The sequence below is a fragment of the Dreissena polymorpha genome, chromosome 4, assembly GCF_020536995.1.
Source record: "Dreissena polymorpha isolate Duluth1 chromosome 4, UMN_Dpol_1.0, whole genome shotgun sequence".
Taxonomy (NCBI): Eukaryota; Metazoa; Mollusca; class Bivalvia; order Myida; family Dreissenidae; genus Dreissena; species Dreissena polymorpha.
Window position 1 is genome coordinate 43600070 of NC_068358.1, and position 24432 is coordinate 43624501.

At 37.5% G+C, this 24432-nt stretch overlaps 1 protein-coding gene across 1 annotated transcript in view; it reads left to right on the forward strand.

Moving 5' to 3' along the window:
• The first annotated feature begins 1361 nt into the window (after nucleotides 1–1361).
• LOC127878378 (CREB-binding protein-like) overlaps nucleotides 1362–24432 on the forward strand; it is a 55990-nt gene continuing 32919 nt past the window's right edge. Inside the window, exons 1-7 of the mRNA XM_052424903.1 lie at nucleotides 1362–1841; nucleotides 4111–4796; nucleotides 5251–5433; nucleotides 9979–10249; nucleotides 15601–15732; nucleotides 16334–16513; nucleotides 19896–20085. Of these exons, the coding sequence (XP_052280863.1) occupies nucleotides 1760–1841; nucleotides 4111–4796; nucleotides 5251–5433; nucleotides 9979–10249; nucleotides 15601–15732; nucleotides 16334–16513; nucleotides 19896–20085 (1724 nt within the window). The 5' untranslated portion in view covers nucleotides 1362–1759. The remainder of the gene's footprint in view (nucleotides 1842–4110; nucleotides 4797–5250; nucleotides 5434–9978; nucleotides 10250–15600; nucleotides 15733–16333; nucleotides 16514–19895; nucleotides 20086–24432) is intronic.

Sequence of the window (24432 nt, forward strand, 5' to 3'; positions counted from 1 at the left end):
ACCTACAACAATATCAGGGTTGTGGGTATCGAGTAGGATGTAGAACTCCGGTTTTTTGTTAACAACAGATTGACAGTTTAGATAAAAGACCTTAAAGTTGGCATGGGGTGGGATTTTGGATTTTACCTTGTTTTTTATTTTAACAGGAGTTTGATTTTCATGGGGTATGGACGAGAAGCTATTTCGTTGACTGGTGGGGGGGGGCTAGAGGTGCTGGATATATGTTTGATATGTTTATGGAGTCGCAGTGGGTGCACATCCTTGAGAACGAGACATCTAGATTGGGGAGGTGATTGTTTGTGTTGTCTCCAACACCTTGGCATGCAATATAGTGCCAAGCTTTACATTCGTCACACTCTAGGGCTTGATCAGAGTCTAGCTAGAACATCGATGCCACAGCTTCCACATGGATAACTGGGCTCTGGGCCTGGATTAAGCTCGATGTCTGCTGAGAGTGATAGTAGAAGTAGGCTTAAATAGGCTAGGGAAGAATAACCCTGAGGTGTTACACGGGCATTTGACCTGCTGGACTTTTTTAAGCGTAGGAATAATTAATGAACACAAACCCATTAAACGATTTATGTATTATATTATATTGTTATCTTATTTAATATTTGATTTAAAAGATATATATAATTAATTTGATATTTTAAAAAAGTATTTAACATTTATGCTTAAGCAATAATGGGAAGGGGGATACCAACCAAAATGAGCAGCAGCTAGAGTGCATTTCTGTCTACATATTTTCCTAAGTTTGTTTGAGCTTAATATATAGGTTCTGGCGTTTGAGTTAGGTTCCATTGTAATAGGCGGATAATACATTGCACTTAAAATTAAAAACACGGTTTAAAGAATTTAAATATATATTTATTAAGATTGTTAATGTGAAGAGTTCTGATCAAATAGATACAGCAATTAGATAGAGATCATTTATCGCTAGATAGCTGTATATTATAGAACAAGTTGATTTTAAATTAATATATTATTACTGCTTGTATATAAGCTTAAATAACATTTCTTTTGTTTTTTGGTTCCTTCACAATTCTTTCGAATGATCCGCATTATCTATGAATACAGATTTCAACAAGAAGTGATTTAAAATTTAGTTCAGTGCTGAAAATCCGTAGATCTATATATTTAAGCGCACGAAGAGCGATCCAACCAATGTGACTGACAAGGTGCGTGAAATCACGATTATTACCGAATGTATTCGGTACCTCGTTTAAATTCGGAAAACTTTTTTTATCCAATCGACGCATTGTAAATCGGTCATATGGTATGACGTAGGGGCGAATAATTAATTTCCGATCAGTTTTGGGGTATTCGGGAATGTTCGGCGCTTACTGCGACAAGCGTAAAACTTTTCATCAACAGCCGCCATCTTGTGAGGATTGGTCCGAAGTTTTCATTTTTTAATCACGAAAATAACATAAATTTGGATTTATAGTAGAATTATTTTAATAAAAGTGTGTACATGGAAGTTCAATCAACGTTCTGAGTCCAAAAAAGGATATCTTGGACAGTTATTTCATGAATTGAGAGGATAATTCCAAACGTGTCCCCGGCTTTGTATTGGAAATTGAAGTGCGATTTATTTGGAAAATCAGAAAAACGTAAAACATAAAAAATGTGGATTATCAAAACTTTTCTGTTAAACACTGGCTGAATAGTGTCATTTATCGTCAATTTCATTGAGATGGATTGAAAACTTAAAAGTTTCTAAGTCTTATTTTTGGAATTGTTCGATTCCAAAGAGAAAATGGCTGACACAGGAGATGGACCCCCAAACAAGAGACAGAAACTGCAGTCTCCAGCATTGACTCCAAGTGGTAGCGAGACAGGTCGGATGCTTTGTCATTTTTTTAACGGGATCTAACTATACTTACCAATTTTACGTATTATAAGTATTGCATTTCTGGAGTTTGCTTACGAAATATAATCCCAGTTTCGTTTCGCCTCGGAAATCGGTGTTTATTTTATTTCTTAATGTCAATCGCAATCTTCGTCATTATTTTGATCTGTGTGACTTTTATTACAATGATTTTATACGAATATGCAGTTATGAATTATTTTTAATGTTTCAAAACATAAACATAACGTGCTAAAATGTAATCAGCGTGTAATTTTTCTTGTCAAACTTGATTTGTTTTCCTTCACTAACAGTTAATAATATGCTCGTGATGTCATGTGTCTAGACTCTTTAGAGAACCACATTGTCTGAATTTTTTTAGACTTCTCAATATATTCAGCATTAATTCTTATTCTAAAAAAAAACTTAACTTCAATATCAGTGATTGTTTTCCTTCTTTATAATGTCCTTTACCAATTGTAAAAAAATACAAATTCTCTATCTGCGGTCTGAAAATTCTCAAAAGACAACTGAGACAGAACATTTCAAGCATAATTGCATGCACATGAGTATTACGATACATCATTGGTTTGTACAATTTACACAAAATAATTAAACAGATCCATAATTCCTTATCGGAAGATTTCACAATTCGAATGTTCCCAATTTCACACTTATTTTTCCCTTTCGGTATGGTACCAGTTCATATTGGTTAAATATCCCTGAATATATCCAACCATGGGATAAAGTATGGCTCAGACTTTTTGGACCACTTTAAAAGGATCCAAACTTAGTGTATTTTTAAAACAACAGCAACACTTCCAAATTTTATTCAAAATGCTGCAAATTTTCCAAAAGGAACTCTGCTCTGTCCCATTCCCAAAATGGTGGAAAAAACACCGAACCAGTGCTCCAGATAACATGCGTAAAGGCGTAAAAACAAATTAAATTTCTTAAATAACGATTAAGTTTTAAAATCTTTGCGTAAAGTTACGCATTGAAAAAATAAAACACGAATTCGAAATTTTCGAACGTGCGTAAAACTTCCAGTAGCAAATTATATACGGTAAACAACATTGTGTACACACCGGTCTTACTGACGTAGTGACGTCACCATCTATGTATAGAATGCGGTAAACAAATCATCCCTGTTCTGACTCGCCTAGGCGCTCAATTAAAACTACAACTTTATGGCATCGTCACTCAAGCGTTTGTTGTGAGGAAGAGCCACGCCTAAGAAAGGTCGAAAGGCCAAACGGTATTGATTCTGTTCTCCTAGTATTGCAGGCGAGTCATTACTGTTTATTGTACCTTTTTAATTACACTTATCGTAATTTTTATACACAAGTACCGGTAATATAATGTATACCGATTCAAAATGTCATTAAACTTAAATGTTAAATATAGTTTTTGATATGACTTTAACGGTGACCAAAAGGCCATTATGACCTAAGCCGAAGTGTCAGTGACCGTTTCACATAAAAAAATCAAAATGGCCGACCGAAGCTGTGTATTGAAGCGTGGAAGGCAAAAACAGCCATTTCTGTGTCAAAAGTCCACGCTGCATGCATTTTTTCAATCAGATTCAAATACCCAAAGCGTGGTTTCGTCAATAATTGATGAACTTATAAGCTCTCGCGAAGCTGTCCGATTATGGGAAAGCAAGAAACAGAGAAGGAAAGCCAGGCTTTTCCAAGACTATAGACCAAAATGTTGAATTGTTGATGTGTCAAAAACAATGAATAAAAAAGTATTTGGTAATATATTGTTAAGAATTAATTTTATAAATAGGGGGTAAAATAAGAATTAATCTTTAAAATAGGGAGTAAATAAGAATTTGACCAAATTTTTATCTGGAGCTCTGCACTGAACATTGACAAGATACATGTCAGAAACTTTTACACAACCATTGTCGGATAAGAAGTCTTCAAGCATGATTATATTAAACTTTGTAAATTACTGAATATCTCTTTAAAGGATTTATAATCTCGTATTCTCGTTAGCATTGGTCCATTTATTATCCTTACTGAAAAGTGATCACACTAACATTCAAATTTATGTTGCACTGCCACATATTCAATGGCAAATGAATATGCTATGGGCAAAAATCGTCAAAACTGACCCAGCATTACAAACTTTCCCTGTTTGATTGCCCCCCTATACCTTTGTGGACAAATTGTGGTCATAAATCTTTCCCTTATATAAGAAATAAAATACAAAAATAGTTGTTTCTTCTAAAGATGAATTTGCGTGTGTTTCAGAGTTTAATATGCTGTTAGCAGATCTGCCAGACGAATTGATGAGTACTGATAATGGTACACTCAATGGAACAGATATGTTGCAGTCCCACCAAGATAGTGCTAGTCATCGGCATCAGCAGTTGTCGCAGTTGCTTGCCAATGTGTCAACTCCATCAAGCAGTGGTGTGAACAGTGGTTTGCCAAATTCAAACATGAACATGACTAATTCTGCATTGAATAATGCTGTGAAAAGTCCATTATCCAACAACTTACAGTCGCCACCCCACGGACTTGTGCAAAACAAGCAAGGAATGCCATCTTCATCATACTATTCATCAGATAATAACACATATGTTTCAAACAGTTCTTCATTTTCATTAGCAAACTCCACTTCATCTACATTATCATCAGTGCCAATGTCAATTCCCAACAATATGTTAAATTCCATGTCAATGTCATCCCTTAGTGTGAACAGTATACCACATCCTCAAAATCAAATGCTTAATGGACCTCAGTATTCAATGAGTGGAATGCGCCAGCAACGTGGACTAATGATTCCCAACTCTGGGGGTGCTATGTCACAAGGAATGGGCAACATGGGCTTGTCCCAGCAGAACATGATTGGAGCGCTGAACAATCCTCAGATGACGAGGCAACCAATGGACCACGCAGGCATGGTCTCAAATACACAGCAGCAAATGATGAAGGTACAATTTTATTCGGTATGCAATCAATTTTTCAATGATATCAAATACTTATCTTTGAAAAGGTATTTTTGAAACTGTTATTATTCATCCATGCTATCTTTTTACAATATCCTTAAAACATCTGTAAAAAATTAATTTAAATAATCATAATATTGCACACAATGATCATGAATATAATTTTTTTCCTTAATTAAGTAGTTCCCATATTCATTAAACATGTTTTGAAAGTTCCTCTACACTTGTTGGACTGATAGTTATTGCATGTTTTTGAGAGTATTATCATTTTTCTCTGTTTCTGTAACTTACAGATTGCATAACCTTTTGGTTGAAGTTGAGTTTGGCTATAAAATATTAGCAACAATGTGATTTTAGTACATGTGCTATCATATTGTTTTGTAGTTGAGTGTAATATAGTTGCGCTTTAGTTAGCAACATTATTCCCAATGATTTTCAGCCCAATGGGCCTGTGGGTGGTGGTGGTGGGTATGGGTATAACCAAGTACCCCCTGGTTCAGTCGGAGGCCAGCACCAGATGCAGTTACCTTCATCCAACTACAATACAAACAACAATCCTTCAACTGTCCTATCCTCCATGACCTCACCACCACACAGCATGTCAGCCCTAAACCCTACCAGTGTAAGTATCACATATTCCAATGTTTTATTTGTGCTGTAGAAACATAGAAAAATTCAGCGATTTTGGGAAAAGGATTCTGGTCAAATTGGGATTTTTTAAATCAATACAATAGTAAATTTAGGAAATTTTTATCGACAAAATTGACCAAATTGGGATTTTTATTAGCAACAAATATTGACACATCAGGCGTTTTCCTGGCCATTTTGGGAAAATAACATTAATTATAGTTTATATATACTTTGTTAGATGTTTATGAGATGTACATTGTAATAATCTTTAGACACTTCTTTTTTTGGAAAATGGGATTTTTTTTAGTATGATCGGTCTTTTTTCTTTTGGATACGGTCGGTTTTACGGCCTTTTTTACATAGCAGAAAAAGAACTGAATTATTCAGGGCTTGTGCAGCCAATCACCAAATAAGGCAATTGATACAAATTTGCAAATTTGACTGAACATATTTCCATTAAGCTACAACTGTTTCTTCATAAAACCTTATTAAATAACTCAAATCCGAATAATTGTTATGTTCTGCCCTAGATTTGACTAAAGAAAGTCTTGACCCAATTCAAGCCCTGATATATCTGTGAAGTTTGGGTTGTTGTATTATGATTTTCTTCCATCAAAAGCTATGCTGGTGGTAGTTTACTTTCCTTGTTTGCATGTTTTTATGAGCTTTTAGTATGTCTCATCACTGTTAAGACATTTTAGGTTTGACATCTGTTAGAGAAAGGATTTCAACTATTGTAAAAAGTTTTAAAATGGAAGTCATTGGTTTACAAAATTCCAAAATACATTCAGAGTTTGCAAGAAATCAGCATCAGTGATTTTTAGCTCGGTGTTTTTAGAAGAAAAAAAACGAGGTATTGTCAAAGCCAGATTGCCGTCCGCATCGTGCTAAAACCTTAACATTGGCTCTAAAATCAAAGTGCTTCCACCTACAACTTTGCAACTTCATATGTTGATGCACCTTGATGAGTTCTACACACCACACCCATTTTGGGATCACTAGGTCAAAGATCAAGGTCACTGTGACCACTAAAAAAATTAATCTGACAAGCTTTCATTTATTCAAAACTGCACCTGTAGTCAAGCGTGGCACCCGTTATGCGGTGCTCTTGTTTTACCTGCGAGTACTGTGTCCAGGACTCACAAAAACTTCTGGGGATGCAAAGTTTCGAATTATGTGAGTCCCAAAAATGCATTGAATTTCTCATAAAATAATATCGTTTAATATTTGGACTCATTCTTTCAGTTCGGGGACTCAGAGATTTGCAAGTTATCGAGTCCCAGGGCTCAAATGAGAAAATTTGTAAAAATATCACTGCAATATACAGCCATTTCTGAAGTAAATTATATCTTGTTTTGGGAGAATGCGACCCACAGCAAGACAGTTTGGTAGGTATAACTGTTGACTGAAGCCGGGAGGCATGTAGCAAGCCGACGTGGCGAGTAAGTTTGTTCATTTCTCCATCTGTATAAGGTTAACCCAAAAGACAAGGATCATATAATTATAACATCAAAAATGCGTCCTACAATTCCTTGATACTTGACATTACAATGTCTTTAAACACTTTTTATGTTTCCCACTATAGTAGTGGGGGACATATTGTTTTTGCCCTGTCTGTTGGTCTGTCTGTTGGTCTGTTTGCGCCAACTTTAACATTTTGCAATAACTTTTGTTATATTGAAGATAGCAACTTCATATTTGGCATGCATGTGTATCTCATGAAGCTGCACATTTTGAGTGGCGAAAGTTCAAGGTCAAGGTCATCCTTCAAGGTCAGAGGTCAAATACACTACGCAACCCATGATTTTTGCCTAATTAGCGAAGTCAAGGCGGGCATTTTGCTGTTTGGGTGTTAAATCACAGCGATTTCACGTGACTCGTCACTCCGACGTCGCGCGAGAGCAAGATAATCTTCGCGCTAAATCCCCTCAATGTTGTGGTGATTTGCTGCGATTCACCGCAATTCGCCGTCACTAGGTCAAAGGTCAAGGTCAAAGTGACAAAAAACATGTTTACAAAATGGCTGTCACTACAACGGAGAGCCCATATGGGGGGCATGCATGTTTTACAAACAGCCCTTGTTAAAACAGTTATATCGCCAACAATTTGATATTTCTTTTAAAGTCATATCAAATCAAACACGCCGTATCCGTATCGTTACTGATAGAAGTAAAACATAATACCTTGACTTGTATAGTTTTTTTGTTGTGAGAGACCATCTGAGTAAACGCCGAAAAATATATACAAACTTTTATTTTTTGTCAATGCCCTTTGATCCATTATCATACTTAATTGGCAGCGCCATCTTGTTGTTTCTGTGATTGTCACATCTTTTCACAGTTCGAACACGTACACAGAGTGCCAATTAGACACTAGAATAAACACTATCACCCGCTGGACAGTACACAATAAATAATCAAATGTTGAGGGTTTTTTGTTTTGGACGTGAAAACCCAGAGAAATGCATGTACATTATACATCATCATATTTATTGAACTTTGCGGGTGCTTTAGTGCTACGTTGATATACTCGTTTTTTTCTCAGCAAAACAAACACAATGTTTAATGGCTTTAATATATAGGCAATGATGTAATAACAACATATTATATAACACGATATCATAATAACATGTACTTAAAAATAGAACAGTAATGTATTTCCGATTTCCGCTCGGAAAGTAACGTGAGTAACACGAGTTATCCGCATTGGAGCCTGAAACAGAAAATAAATAAGTATAGCATAATTTAGTCCAAATAATTAGACGTAATCTACCGATTACATTTAAACTTTAAATGAAAGTGTTACTTAAACAAATTTCCGTGCCTTAAGGCGCGAATATTTTGCTAAACACTGTTAACAAAAGGGCTACACGTTATAATTCTTAATGCAATGCCAAAATAAGTATTAACATAATTAATAACGTCAATAAACACACATGGTAAGATCAGAGTTTAAAAGGAAAACTTATATCATATTTCTCGTAAATAACCAAATTATTAGTTTCGTCTAAATCAAATACCGTGTATAGAGAAACAAGGTATTTATAACCGACCAATGACGAAACACTATGCAACTTTCAATTTACACAGTGCTACGCTACATGTGTATGGCAACAATATGGAATTTGAACAATGGTAGTGTATTCGGGCCTGGAATATAATTGATTGTAAGTTTTAATAAACATTCTGCTAATGCAATTAGTTAAATAATGTTTACATGTTTTGTTCAATAATTATTGCATGATCATTCTGCGCTGTTATATTAATTTGGAGCCGTTAAAGCTTCCGACATTACTTCATCAAGTTCATGTCGGAACAGGAGTATTTTAGCTAATACGCCCATTGTATACAAGAACAACAAAAGCTTTATTATTGCAATGTATAATGTAAGTGTATACATATATGTTACATGTAATGTAGTGTAACCCTCAACGTAAATCGCTTAAAAAGGGGAATCACGGCAGTACGCGGTGATTTGCGCTGATTCGCGCTGATTGCGCAACAGCGAGATACATCGCGCGACGGTCGCCGAGACATCACCCAAATTTTCTTGTCACTCGGAAACACCGCGATTTTTCACGTTGCATCGATTGCGGTGATGCGAGAATCGCGGCAAAAATCACGGGTCGCGTAGTGTATATGTCGCCAAAATCGCTCATTTTATGAATACTTTTGCAATATTTAAGATAGCAACTTGATATTTGGCATGCATGTGTATCTCATGGAGCTGCACATTTTGAGTGGTGAAAGGTCAAGGTCATCCTTCAAGGTCAGAGGTCAAATATATGTGGCCCAAATTGCTTATTTTATAAATACTTTTGCAATATTGAAGATAGCAACTTGATATTTGGCATGCATGTGCATCTCATGGAGCTGCACATTTTGAGTGGTGAAAGGTCAAGGTCATCCTTCAAGGTCAGAGGTCAAATATATGGGGCCCAAATCACTTATTTTATGAATACTTTTGCAATATTGAAGATAGCAACTTGATATTTTGCATGCATGTGTATCTCATGGAGCTGCACATTTTGAGTGGTGAAAGGCCAAGGTCATCCTTCACAAGGTCAAGGTCATCCTTCAAGGTCAAACATCATATAGGGGGACATTGTGTTTCACAAACACATCTTGTTAAAATATAGTATTAAAAACACTTTCCTTCTAAAAATATAATTATTGTTGGCCAAAAAATCACCATTTTGCCAATTATAGTCAAAAGGATGTCATTTTTTCCAATCCAAAGGGCTGCAGCCTCAATCTGTAAATGGAGTTAGTCATTGACTTGATTGCACAATTTTCTTCATGTTTACCACATAAAATATCAAAATACTCTTAGCCGCCTAAAATGTTTTTATCTGTGCACAAATGCTTAACTTAAAGGCAATGATTAAATATTCAATAAAACATTTCATGTAATCAATTAAATAGCTGAGCACAGCATGCTTTTGTCAATCTTTTCTGATCACCTTTTTTCTTTTGTGTGTCGTCTGTCATCCATAAGTGAAATACAACATAAACATCAATAAAGTTTGTTTTTTCAGCAGCAGATTCCCCAGAACCAGCCAGTAGCCCACACTGGTGTGCCCGGTACTCAGGGAGCTGCTGGCTCCCAGGCACAAGGGGCCCAGCCCCAGTCTGCAGACCCAGAGAAACGCAAACTTATCCAGCAGCAATTGGTCTTGCTACTTCACGCTCACAAGTGTCAGCGGCGTGAGCAGAGCAATGGTGAGGCGTGCACCCTGCCACACTGCAGAACCATGAAGAATGTGCTGAACCACATGACCACTTGTAGTGCTGGCAAGTCATGTCAAGGTAGCTGACGTTTTTTCATCTTGCATTCTGTACACAATTGACCAGTCGCCAACTCCGCCCACATTTTGTCGATCAGCCAATCAGATATCGATTTTTCACACACCCCTCAGCAACGCTTATCTGGCCGCCATTTTGTCCGACAAACAAAGCGTGTTGTTCATATGGAATGGACGTAATTTTTAAGAGTTTACACAGATTTTATATCAAATGCATGATCATTACTGTTCGATCATTATTCAAAATTGTAGGTGCTATACATACTTTATAAAAGGTTATTATTTTATCTTTATTTTTTGAACATATGAACGAGTAATGAGAAAACAAACACAATAAATAGTTTAACCACACCAGGTGTGTGTTCTATAAAACGTGTTATACCGTTTGATGCACAATATTATTAAGCAGTTTGGGCAACATAATAATTGCCACACGTGCTTATTAATCTCAGCGTAATTGTCGATGATAAATAAATAACAGTATGTTGCGTGGATCTCAGAATAAAGGAACATTAAGGCATTGTTACAGTGTTCTCCATAAAATCTAAAGTAGCCAGAAATATTTTTAAAGTAGCCAGTGACTAAGCACGCGGCATGTCGCGTGCACGAGCCGCGAAGTGGCGAGTGGGGTACGTGCTGGAGGGGTATCCCCTCCTGCCAGGGGGGTATGGGGGGTCTCCCCCAGGATTTTTTTAAAAGTACATGAGTGAAATGGTGCAATCTGGTGCATTCTAGGGAGCCCAGATCCTTGGTCATCCATGCCAAGGGCGTCGAGGGCATCTTGGTATTCTTTAAACAGCGGGTAATAATCATTTACGGAAAGATACGAACTACAGTACACTCCACGCGTTTTCCCAAAAAAAAACGCGCTCCCTCCGCGGGTTTTTTTCTGCTAGCGAGTGTTCACGCGGCATTGGAAAGCGAGGTGAACTCGATAAAACGCTCGGCGTTACGCCGCGTTCGCTAATTCCCGCGGCGTGTATTACTTTAGCCAAGTCGGTAAATGCAGACGATTTCCGTTCTTATCAGTGACCGCCGCGCAACACCGCGTTAGCAGTGTGCTACTGGGCATACCAAAAAATAAAATAAAAAAATAAAATCCAGTAATTATCCAACAAGACACCGTTATTTAAGATGAATGTGTTTCGAATTTCGTAAACACGCGGATGCCATTATTAGTAACTGTACAAAAAGTTGGGAAAATGGCCTTTGTAGGAAAATCCGAGATAGGTTTATTTGTTGTGTCAAAACTTAGACCAAGTAACTACGGCCATTCAGGACTCAACTTTTCGTTAAACACGTGTTCAATTAACTGTTAAACTCCTCCCTTTGTTCCCTGTAAAAGATTCGAAAGGCGGAGCTAAGCACGTGCAGTTACATCTTTCGACAGTTGCTATTGAGTTATAAACACCCCATTGGTTTAGCGTGTTGATTGTCAAACAAAGGAAGCCAATTTTGTCGGCGAGAACAGTGTGTTTTTCATGCCTTCAGACAGGAAGCGGTTTTTCTTTCATGACGTCAAACTGTCAATTCACACATTTTTGCGAGACTTTTAATAGGGTCCTCGGTCATTTGTGTACATGTTCAGTATAGAAAAAACACCTGCAAACATGAAAACTTTGGATTAAATTATCAAAATAAAAACAATGTTGCAAACTGTGATTATATTAATTGGTAAGTATCAGTTAAAAGACGACGCTTTGTTTATCGTAAATCAACAAGTTTTCTATACAACAACAACTACTTCTACAACCACGTCGGGATCGATCTATCTTGGTTGTTTTTTTTTAATTGTATATATTATACTACATGTATGTACTTGTAATAAATGTAATTTTATTTGAAAATCAGGAAGTCAAACAAAGTTAAATTGATCGTTATCTCGTTAAACGCGGAGTTTCCCCCGCGTTGCCAACGCCGAGGGCCGCTGCGTTGGCTTATCAATTTTGCCGATCGTTAACCGCCGCGTCCAAAATCATGCAAACGCCGCGTATCGCGGGATTTTCTTAATCTCCCTCCAGGTCACTGCCCGCGGAGAAGCGAGAGAAATTGGGGAAAACGCGTGGAGTGTACTGTATCGATCGGTTTTATCGGTGCTTCTTCCTGTTCGGCGCATAATTAACGCGCATTAGAATAGAAACATCCGGTTAGTTAATTGAAAGACGAAATTGAAAAATCGCGTCACAACTGGAATTAAAATTGATATTTTTTGGGAAAGTAGCCGGCGCCTAGACTCTCAGTAGCCGGCGAAATCGCCGGCCGCCGGTGCTTCCGGAGAACACTGATTGTTAGGTACTGTACACAAGAAAAGACAGCTATTTAATTACTTAAATGATTTCCAATTATATATTTATTTTCTGTGGATCATAAACAAGAGAAATCATTATAAATTGTTAACTTAAATATTGTTTTAACTAAAGTAAAAACGAAAAAAGGTGATTTCAACGCGGCTTAGCCAGCTTAGAGCGACTTCAAGTGTAAAATGTACGGCTTATAATACAACAACAACATTTCTAATACAACATATATTGATACGGGGAGAAATGTGAAAATTGCAATTAACATATAAGGGCCATCTTGTTATAAATAAGCAAATGCATAATATGCTAAATGTTTTCAATTCGAATGTTCGTGAACAGCACCGTAATACCAACATTTCATTTTTTGATTGTAAAATGTAACAGGTTCGCATTAAACATAAATGAAATAAAATTCATATTAGACTATCTGTTAATGAAACCACGAAATTAGGCCTGTATTAAATTATGGTTACAATCAAAATTTAATTTATATCTAAATAAAAAAAATCGGTGTCTTTTTAAAAATAACACAATAAAACAAAGATCTAAACATTTTTAATAAACAAAAAACCCATCATGATATGGATATGTCATTTGCATTTAATAACTAGAAATGGCGCGGCAGAGGCCGACGCGTATCCCCACGCCGCATGTTTGACCCAAGGGCGCCCCAGGGTTGATCATGGGGCCATGCATAGTTGAGATTGACTGTATTGTCATAAGAGAAGTTCAGTATCAATTAGAAGTGAATGGGTGTAAAAATAAAGAAGTTATAGTAAAAGGCAATTTTGGGAGGGTGTGGCCTATGTGGGCGGGGTGCCCCAGGGTTGGTAATGGGGCCATGCATAGTTGAGATTGACCGTATTGTCATAAGAGAGGTTCAGTATCAATTTGAAGTGAATCAGTGTATTAATGAAGAAATTATAGTAAAAGGCAATTTTGGGCGGGTGTGGTCTATGTGGGCGTGGCGCCCCAGGGTTGGCAACGGGGCCATGCATAGTTTAGTTTGACCGTTTTGTCATAAGAGAGGTTCAGTATCAATTTGAAGTGAATCAGTGTAGAAATGAAGAAGTAAATGTAAAATAACCTAAAAATTTTTTATAGTAAATGGATTTTTTTGGTGGGTGTGGCCTATGTGGGCGGGCGCCCCAGGGTTGGGATTGGGGCCATGCATAGTTGAGATTGACCCTAATGTCATAACAAAAGTTCAGTATCAATTTGAAGTGAATCCGTGTAGAAATGAAAAAATTATAGTAAATGGAAATTTTTGGTGGGTGTGGCCTATGTGGGCGGGGCGCCCCAGGGTTGGGAATGGGGCCATGCATGGTTGAGATTGACCGTATTGTCATAGGTGAGGTCCAGTATCAATTTGAAGTGAATCGGTGTAGAAATAAAGAAGTAAATGTAAAATAACCTAAAAAAATAAGTGATAATTTCTGACGCGGCCCCACCCCAACCCCTATAACTTTTGACCCAGGGGTCAGATCAAAATTCCAAATAGTGCAGGGTCGCACATATGCTCATAGCTACCATGTGTGTAAATTTCAAGGTTCTAGTGCTTTTAGTGTAGGAGGAGATAGTGGCCAGGACGGACGGACAGACGGACGGACAGACGGACGGACAGACAGACGGACGGACGGACGGCGGAGATCACCACAATATCCCCACCTTTTTTTCAAAAAGCGTGGGGATAAAAATATTTTCAAAATTATATATGAATAGCCACCGGGTTCACTGTCAGACGGTTGAATACAAGTTCAAATTCAATATGAAATAAATGCTCATTTTTACAACGGATTTTTCATCAACTCCCTATATAATATAAGAAACGTTTCTGATAGTCAGTCTGCCGTTAACTCATTTATTTTGATTATGCCATTTCTCTGAAAAGTATTTATGATTGTATAAACGTTTTACAAAGCAGTTTAGTTTAGTGTGCGGCTTTAATAATTTATATTATAGAAAAGGGCATAATACATCATTACAAGTATAGAATTTCCCTCACGTAATCCGCTATAATTGCGATCTGCTTGTCGGAGTTTTCTAATCACTAGACCACGTGACTATGTGGGCGGAGCGATCGATAATTTGGCGACTGGTCAATTTTGGGTATGAGATGTTATTGTTCATCTTATTTATAAGAATTTTTTTCAAAGATGCCTGTGAATCATATCTATACGCTGTAACTCCAATATAACGGGTTTGACGGGGTCCAAGCCACAAGTCAGTGTTATAAATGGATTCGCGTTGCATTTTGAGCTCATTCATTCATAAATTATTGCAAGGTTGTGTTGCCATTCGCCAATACTTGCTTTCATAAACACAAACATACACATTTTTTTTTAAGTGTAAAATGTTCTATGCATTATGGAACAGTAGTTTCATGGGGCACTGTTCAGATTCAATTGTAACAACCAATAGAAATGTGAGCTTAAATTTAGATTGAATGCATTAAGATTATTGCGTCGTACTCAGTCATGCAGAAAACGTGCATCCCGGAGATTTCCTGATTATCCGATAAATGGAAGTGTATTTGTATAAACATTTACCATGGATGAAACTAATTGCTTCATTTATTATTTAATTTCTCTTTGCCTGTTACGTTTTCAATTGCATTTTAGCAGACAATATTTAAATTCATATTGCCTACAAATTTAATGAAATGAAACATTTATCGTAAAATTTGTCATAGCTGTCAATAATTTATAAGATCGATAGCACATACATACTGTAGTAACAGCAACAGAGCGTAAAACACATGCTATTTTCACACCTGTATTGTACCAAACAATCAATTATCACACTTAAACTGTCATATTCCTGAGTAATTGTTAGTCTCTAATCTATGATAATTTAGCCATTATGCAATCCCCACTACGGTCGCTGCCATATTTAAAATTCAAAGAAAGCTTTAGAATGAAATGGACTGTTGAAGAAAAAATGGTAGCCAAGACCCAGCTAGGAATTTGTTAACTTTGATCATAGTTTAGGTTTAATGTGTTATTTTTGCTTCACTAGTAAGCACCTCATACAGAGTTCTTATATCTATTTGCAGTTGCTCACTGTGCTTCATCAAGGCAGATAATCACCCACTGGAGAAACTGCTTGCGACAGGACTGTCCGGTGTGCTTACCACTAAAGCACGCCTCTGATCGCCAGAAACAGCCTGTGGCAGTAGCAGCAGCAGGTAAGGTGTGATTTAAGAAATACATGTAAATTGGAACATTGTCAAAATGAATGTTTTTTAACAATTTACATTTAAAACATTTGAAGAATGTATGAAAATCATGTTCCCTAAAAGTTGTGAGCAGTTCGTCAAGTGACTCCTAATTTCAAATAAAGCAAGGTTGTTTATTTTTCGTTCAAAGTCGGGGCCAGTATTGGGCCTCATTCCGGATGGAAAAAAGTATATATTCTTCCCAAATGGTACCAAAAAAATTCAAATTGAAGGAGTCAAAAAATTATTTTGTTTAGATCTCTACATTTAGTTTCCATCCAGCTCTATAAGTTGAACCTTAGTGAATATAATCTTGAAGACACATTTATTCTAAATTTTGGAGCATTTGTTAGCAAAACAACAACATAAATTTCCCAATTTTAGTCAAAACGCTTTGTTTTGTCCAATCCAAAGGGACCTGGCCCCTGGCTCACTGTACACTGAAACCAATTATGCATGCCAAGATAGTGTTTATATTTGAACAATTAATATGCTCATGGGTTAAAATACCATTATAATCCAGCATTGTTGTCAATAAGTATTGCAAGCCTATATTGTTGTTGTTTATTAGGCGCAGCACAGGCTAGCCCGGCTGTGAGTACTGGTCCGCAGGCGACAGTGAGTGCAGCTACCCCACAAATCCCCTCCAACATGAATGAGGCACAGATGCAGAAGGCATACGCTGCCCTAGGACTCACTTTCAATGGGATACAGGCTTCCACCTCCAGGCCTGGACAACTCAGTAATCAAGGTACTTTGAGATTCTTGAATAGAAAAAATCTTAATAACTTTATTATCCTCTGCCATAGGCTGAGGGATATTGTTTTGGCCTTGTCTGTCCTTCCGTCCGTCCTGCACTTTTGTGTCCGAAGCCATATCTTAGAAGCGCTTTGGCGGATTTCATTGAAACTTGGTATGAGTATATATATGGATGAAAGGATGATGCACGCCAAATGGCATTGTACACCATCTGTTAATAACGGAGTTATGGCCCTTTGTATCTTGAAAAAATGCTTTTTTGTGTCCAAAGCCATATCTTGGAAGTGCTTTGGCGGATTTCATTGAAACTTTGTATGAGTAATAGAGTATATATATATGCATAAGATGATGATGCACGCCAAATGGCATTGTACAACATTGGATAATAACAGAGTTATGGCCCTTTGTATGTTGAAAAAATGCTTTTTTGTGTGTGTCCCAGTGCTTTCCACAGGCAATTTAACGGTCCCTCAGCGGGTCGCTTAAATTTCGAAATCAGAGTCCCCGAGGCGCCTGAAATTTTGCAATCAGTGTATTCTGACAGTTATTGCAGCTTAAGATCAAAGCGATATCGACTTCCCCGAAAATTTTGAAAGCCGATTTACGATCCTTTGTCGCTTTACCCAACAAAAGCCCGCCTAACGGCGGACGTCACTGTATTAGAAAATCAATATTGGACAATGAGAGCGCACGCTTTGTATGAGTGACAGCAGTAGGCATACATGCAGTTAAATCATGCAGACGACTCATGACGTACATGTAATTGCCACAGAAATCTTAGCCAGTTACATAGAAGACTGATGATGGCAACCGGCCGTTATCCTCGTGGACAATGTGAATTTCATGCATAAAGTGTTTCGTTGAATTCATAACGCAACTGTTAATATTTGTTGAAATCTCAAATGGGAATAATTAAATTTGTAATCCGAAACCAATTCCCGTAAGTCGATGTTAACACGTTTTTAATCCGAAACACACTTCCGAATGTAAATGTTATTGCAACGTTGAAATATTCTTGCTTCAAATTAGCAGTGCAAATTTATTTTGTGTCGAATCTTTTTCTCAATTAAAAAGAGTGCGAAAATTATGCAGCATGTACAACGATGCTTCATTTGCTTGGAAAGCGTGCGTGTATTGAGCGTTTTAACAAGCACACAACACGTCAGGAGATTGACGCATGTTCAGAGGCAATATTTCATCAAATCAAAAAGTCATTTAAAATTTATTTGATACTATTAAAAAATGGCAAGGTTTGTGTTCAAGAAATAATTGAGAGCTTTTATCGTAAATATTTACCAGAAAGTGATTTATAAAAACGGAATAAGCAGGATTTATATCGAGTAATAAATAGAAACTTGAAAAGTAGAAAGTATACAGTAATAGAGTCGGGTTGAAACGGATGTATTTGGGAATCGTTCGAGTCGGGATTTTACTTTATATGCGGGAAAGTTTTAAAACAATTAAACAATATATATTTTTAAATGACTGGGGGATTTTCTTGAAGAGTCATATCGCACCAAATGACGTCTTTTGACGCTGTTTTTAGCTCATCTATTTTTTTTTTTTAAATTATGAGCTATTGTCATCACCTTGGCGTCGGCGTTGGCGTCCGGTTAAGTTTTGCGTTTAGGTCCACTTTTCTCAGAAAGTATCAATGCTATTGCATTCAAACTTGGTACACTTACTAACTATCATGAGGGGACTGGGCAGGCAAAGTTAGATAACTCTGGCGTCCATTTTGACAGAATTATGTGCCCTTTTTATACTTAGAAAATTGAAAATTTTGGTTAAGTTTTGTGTTTAGGTCCATTTTATTCCTTAAGTATCAAAGCTATTGCTTTCATACTTGCAACACTTACTAACTATCATGAGGGAATGTGCAGGCAAAGTTATGTAACTCTGACTGGCATTTTGGCAGAATTATGTGCCCTTTTTATACTTAGAAAATTGAAAATTTGGTTAAGTTTTGTGTTTAGGTCCACTTTATTCCTACAGTATCAAAGCTATTGCTTTCATACTTGCAACACTTATTAACTATCATGAGGGGACTGTGCAGGCAAAGCTATGTAACTCTGACTGGCATTTGGACGGAATTATGGGCCCTTTATACTTAGAAAATTGAAAGTTTTGTGTTTTGGTCCACTTTACCCCTAAAGTATCATAGATATTGCTTTCAAACTTGGAACACTCGCAAACTATCATAAGGGGACAGTAAAAGGACAAGTTGCATAACTCTGGTTGTCATTTTTACGGAATAATGGCCCTTTTTTTACTTAGTAACTTTGAATATATGGTTAAATTTTGTGTTTCGATCCACTTTACTTCTAAAGTATCAAGGCTATTGCTTTCAAACTTCAAATACTTTCATGCTATCATGAGGTTACTGTACCTGGCCCCCCCCCCCCCCCCCCCCCCCTAAAATTATTTTTTTTTTAAGATCATCTCACAAATGACCACCACACCCTCACACTATACCCCACCACCCCACCCCCCATTGTTTTGTTTTTTTTTGAAACGGTTAAAAAACACAAATATTTATTTAATTATTTTATTTTTGAAATACCGTCCAACCATCGCACCCAAGAATCCCCTCCCCCCCTAATTATTTTTTTTTTTTTTAAGATCATCTCACAAATGACCACCACACCCTCACACTATTATACCTCCCACCCCCAAAAGTAATTTTTTTGAAACTGTGAAAAAACACAAATATTTAATTTTATTTTTGAAATACCGTCCAACCATCGCACCCAAGAATCCCCCCCACCCGCCCAAATTATTTTTTTTTTGAAACGGTTAAAATACACAAATATTTATTTTTATTATTTTATTTTTGAAATACCGTCCAACCATCGCACCCAAGAATCCCCAGATCCCCTCCCCCCCCCCTCGAATTTTTTTTTGGAAGATAATGTCCACACCCCCACACTATACACCCCTCTTCACTTCACCCCTCCCTCCTTTGTGATTTAAATTGAGAGTCCCTTCACCTTTAAAAAGAAAATAGATAAGCGGTCTGCACCTGCAAGGCGGTGCTCTTGTTCTTTGTGGAAAGCGCTGTGTCCTGAGCCATATCTTGGAAGTGCTTTGACGGATTTCATTGAAACTTGGTATGAGTATATATATGGATAAGAGGATGATGCAGTTGGCGTTGTCCATCCGTCCAGAAAACTTTTATGTCTAGAAGTATATTGGCAGGGGATATCAATTCAACGAATTTACTTGTTTTATACTTATTTTGAATGCATAAGCAGGGTTCTATAAGGCCTTGGGGAAGAGGGGTTGTGTGACTTTGGGATAATGTTTGTGCTTTGAAACTGACAGAGGACTTAAATTGCTAAGGTTAAGTATTAAGTATTAAGTGTGTGTTGCAGTGAACCTAGGTTTGAATCCGGGCCAGCCAGCGCAGGTGGGTAACTCCAATCCAACCCTGAACTCCCTCACTGCTGTGGGTGGGTTGAATGCCACAGATGGGCTGCAGATTGTGGCACAGACAAACAAAGGCACAAAACAGTGGCACGAGAGTGTCACCCAGGATCTCAGAAATCATCTTGTCTATAAATTGTGAGTATAAGAAGATCGTGTATGTTTGTTAAATATTTCCACACTGTGGGCTAGATATTTACAGTTATCAAATTTAAATAGTTTAAAAAATCTTCTGGTCTGACTGGACAAGTGGAACAATTCAAGGCATCTTTAATTAATGATGAAAAAAAGAAAATGTGCAGAAAAATCCATTAATTTGGCTTGAAATTCCTTTCAATTGGTATTAATTTATAGAATAGGTGTTGTTCATTCAGTCTGTCGGTCTGTATGTCACAAAACATTTTATGGCTATATCTCAAACACTTGATAAGATATCATCATGAAACTTCATAGTATAGATTTCAATGAGAATAAGTGCCATGCACAAGAACCATAACCCTACACTTTATTATCCCCACGCTTTTTGAAAAAAAGGTGGGGATATTGTGGTTATCTCCGCCGTCCGTCCGTCCGTCTGTCTGTCTGTCCGTCCGTCCGTCCTGGCCACTATCTCCTCCTACACTAAAAGCACTAGAACCTTGAAACTTACACACATGGTAGCTATGAGCATATGTGCGACCCTGCACTAATGGAATTTTGATCTGACCCCTGGGTCAAAAGTTATAGCGGTTGGGGTGGGGCCGCGTCAGAAATTATCACTCATTTTTTTAGGTTATTTTACATTTACTTCTTTATTTCTACACCGATTCACTTCAAATTGATACTGGACCTCTCTTATGACAATACGGTCAATCTCAACCATGCATGGCCCCATTCCCAACCCTGGGGCGCCCCGCCCACATAGGCCACACCCACCAAAAATTTCCATTTACTATAATTTTTTCATTTCTACACGGATTCACTTCAAATTGATACTGAACTTTTGTTATGACATTAGGGTCAATCTCAACTATGCATGGCCCCAATCCCAACCCTGGGGCGCCCGCCCACATAGGCCACACCCACCAAAAAATTCCATTTACTTTAACTTTTTCATTTCTACACGGATTCACTTCAAATTGATACTGAACTTCTCTTATGACTTATGACATTAGGGTCAATCTCAACTATGCATGGCCCCATAACCAACCCTGGGGCCCCGCCCACATAGACCACACCCACCCAAAATTGCCTTTACTATAATTTCTTCATTTCTACACCGATTCACTTCAAATTGATATTGAACTTCTCTTATGACAATACAGTCAATCTCAACTATGCATGGCCCCATTACCAACCCTGGGGCGCCCCGCCCACATAGACCACACCCACCCAAAATTGCCTTTTACTATAATTTCTTCATTTCTACACCGATTCACTTCAAATTGATACTGAACCTCTCTTATGACAATACGGTCAATCTCAACTATGCATGGCCCCATTACCAACCCTGGGGCCCCGCCCACATAGACCACACCCGCCCAAAATGGCCTTTTACTATAATTTCTTCATTTCTACACCGATTCACTTCAAATTGATACTGAACTTCTCTTATGACAATACGGTCAATCTCAACTATGCATGGCACAATTACCAACCCTGGGGCGCCCTGCCCACATATGTCACACCCACCCAAAATTGCCTTTTACTATAACTTCTTCATTTCTACACCAATTCACTTCTAATTGATGATGAACTTCTCTTATGACAATACGGTCAATCTCAGCTATGCATGGCCCCATTACCAACCCTGGGGCACACCTAGGTCAAACATTCGGCGTGGGGATACGCGTCGGCCTCTGCCGCGCCATTTCTAGTTTAATATAAGTTCCAGCCCTTCTTTTTTTGTTTGATGTAACTTTTCAGGGCTGTATCTCAGAAACCATGCTAGACAGGAATAGGAAACTTCATGGGTGTATTGAAATATATTGGGAGAAATGCCATGCTTATGAACCATAACCCTTCACTTTCTTACATTGTATATAAGAGTTATTGCCCTTTGTGTTTTTTGAATAATTGAATTTTTCAGGACCATATTTCAGATAGGATACCACTTTTCAACCTACAGTACACTCCACGCGTTTTCCCCAAAAAACGCGATCCCTCCGTGGGTTTTTATCTGCTAGCAGGTGTTTACGCCGCGTTGAGAGAGCGAGGTGAACTCGATAAAACGCTCGGCGTTACGCCGTGTTTGCGACTTCCCGCGGCATGTATTACTTTAGCATACATGCCATAATTTTTCAGACCAATTCCGGGACATTGAGTTAAATTGTCCGGGACTTTTGCCGATTTTCCGGGACATGTAAAAAATGTAGCGATATTTATAGACATATGCATTTTTGGTACGTTTTTTTTTGTTTCGCATCGTTAATTGCAAAAGTTCGAAAGCCTATCCGAAATACACTGGATCTATTAACGTCAAATTTAACATTACTACTTCCGTTACTAGATACAAGCCACGTGTTTTCAGTGTAAGCGTTCTAAACATAGATGGTGACGTCGCTGCGTTATTGTTATTAAGACCGGTGTGTAACGCGTAGTTGTTGATACGCCTTTATTCATTTATAACATTTATATAATAAAAAATACAACAATACAGTACCGTTTGATCGTCAACTCAAATCAATTCACAATACATACAATCAATAACAATAAAACAAATACAACAAAACAGTACCGGTAGACCGTCAACTTAAAATCCGGACAGTCAGATGTGTGAACAACTATCCTTTGCCCTTACGCAGCGGGAAATAATGACGTAGTAGATTAAAGTCAATTAACAACCACATTAAACAATGCAGCCTTTTCGGTTTGACTGCGAACGTGAGACAATCGATATGATAACAGGACCCCTGTTAATTGATCGATTTTGACACGTAGCGTAGTGTGCCTATTCGGGTAGGCATTGTCATGGAGACGCTGCAGATATACACAGATTCGAGGTGCAGTTAAGCCTAAGATAAGGTACATGTATATATGGATTTTGTCAATTCCGGGACATTTGACAGATTTCCGGGACAGCGGGACATTTGACAGATTTCCGGGACTGTCCCGGACAATCCGGGACGTATGGCATGTATGACTTTAGCCTAGTTGGTAAATGCAGACAATTTCCGTTCTTATCAGTTACCGCCGCGCAACGCCAGTGTGCTACTGGGCATGCCAAAAAAATAAAAACACTGTTATAATAAATTGTTTAAAAACTGTAGTACATGTATATCAGGGATGTATAATCTATTATACATCCCTGTGTTCATGTATAAAAAAGATAATTGTATATAGAAAATTAATATGTTTACAAATTATGTTTTTTAATTCACAGGTACGTCTACAATATGAATGAATATAAGACATTTGACAAATTAATATTTAAATCATAACACATATAAGACAATAATAAATGTTTCGTAAAATTTCCAAATGAGAATAATAATTAGTAATCCGAAACACACTACGATTTTTAATGTTGACACGACGTTTACAAATGCTTCCAAATATACAGTCATCATGTATATTTCCCGACAAAAGCGCGCGAAAATTATGCTGCAATGTACAAGGTCAAGGTATACTCCTGCCGCGTGTATTGATTTTTTTTATACAAACTTTGTAGTGCAGAGAACATTGAATTTTGTTGATTTCGGTTAAAAGTTTCTTTGGTATTTTTTAACAAAATTATACCGCGAATAAGTTGATATTTCCTCCAAAATAATTTTCTATAACCACGTCGGGATCGATCTATCTTGGTTGTTGTTTTTTTTATTGTAAATATTATACTACATGTACATGTATGTACTTGTAATAAATGTAATTTTATTTGAAAATCAGGAAGTCAAACAAATTTAAATTGATTGTTATCTCGTAAAACGCGGAGTTTCCCCCGTGTTGCCAACGCCGAGGGTCGCAGCGTCGGATTATCAGTTTTGCCGATCGTATACCGCCGCGTCCAAAATCATGCAAACGCCGCGTCTTGCGGGATTTTCTTAATCTCCCTCCAGGTCAATCCCCGCGGAGTATGGAGGGAAATTGGGGAAAATGCGTGGAATGTACTGTAAAACTTAATGGGTGTGTAGAAATCATTTGGAGGAAGTGCCATGCACAAGAACCATAACCTTTTTAAATAAGAATTATTTCCCTTTGTTGTTTTTGTATGATGTAACTTTTCAAGGCTTTATCTTGGATACAGTGCAAGATTTCAACATGAGTTTTCATGGTTGTATAGATATCAGTGAGGAGAAGTGCAATGCATAAAAACAATATCTCTAAAAAAAAATAGGAGTATACCTATATCAATGGATTTGCACCCATCCAGAAACAAAATGTATTTGGTGGGGGACAGCAATTCAACGAATCTGCTTGTTTTCCTTATTATGCCCCCCTTCGAAGAAGAGGGGGTATATTGCTTTGCTCATGTCGGTCAGTCCGTCCACCAGGTGGTTGTCAGACGAT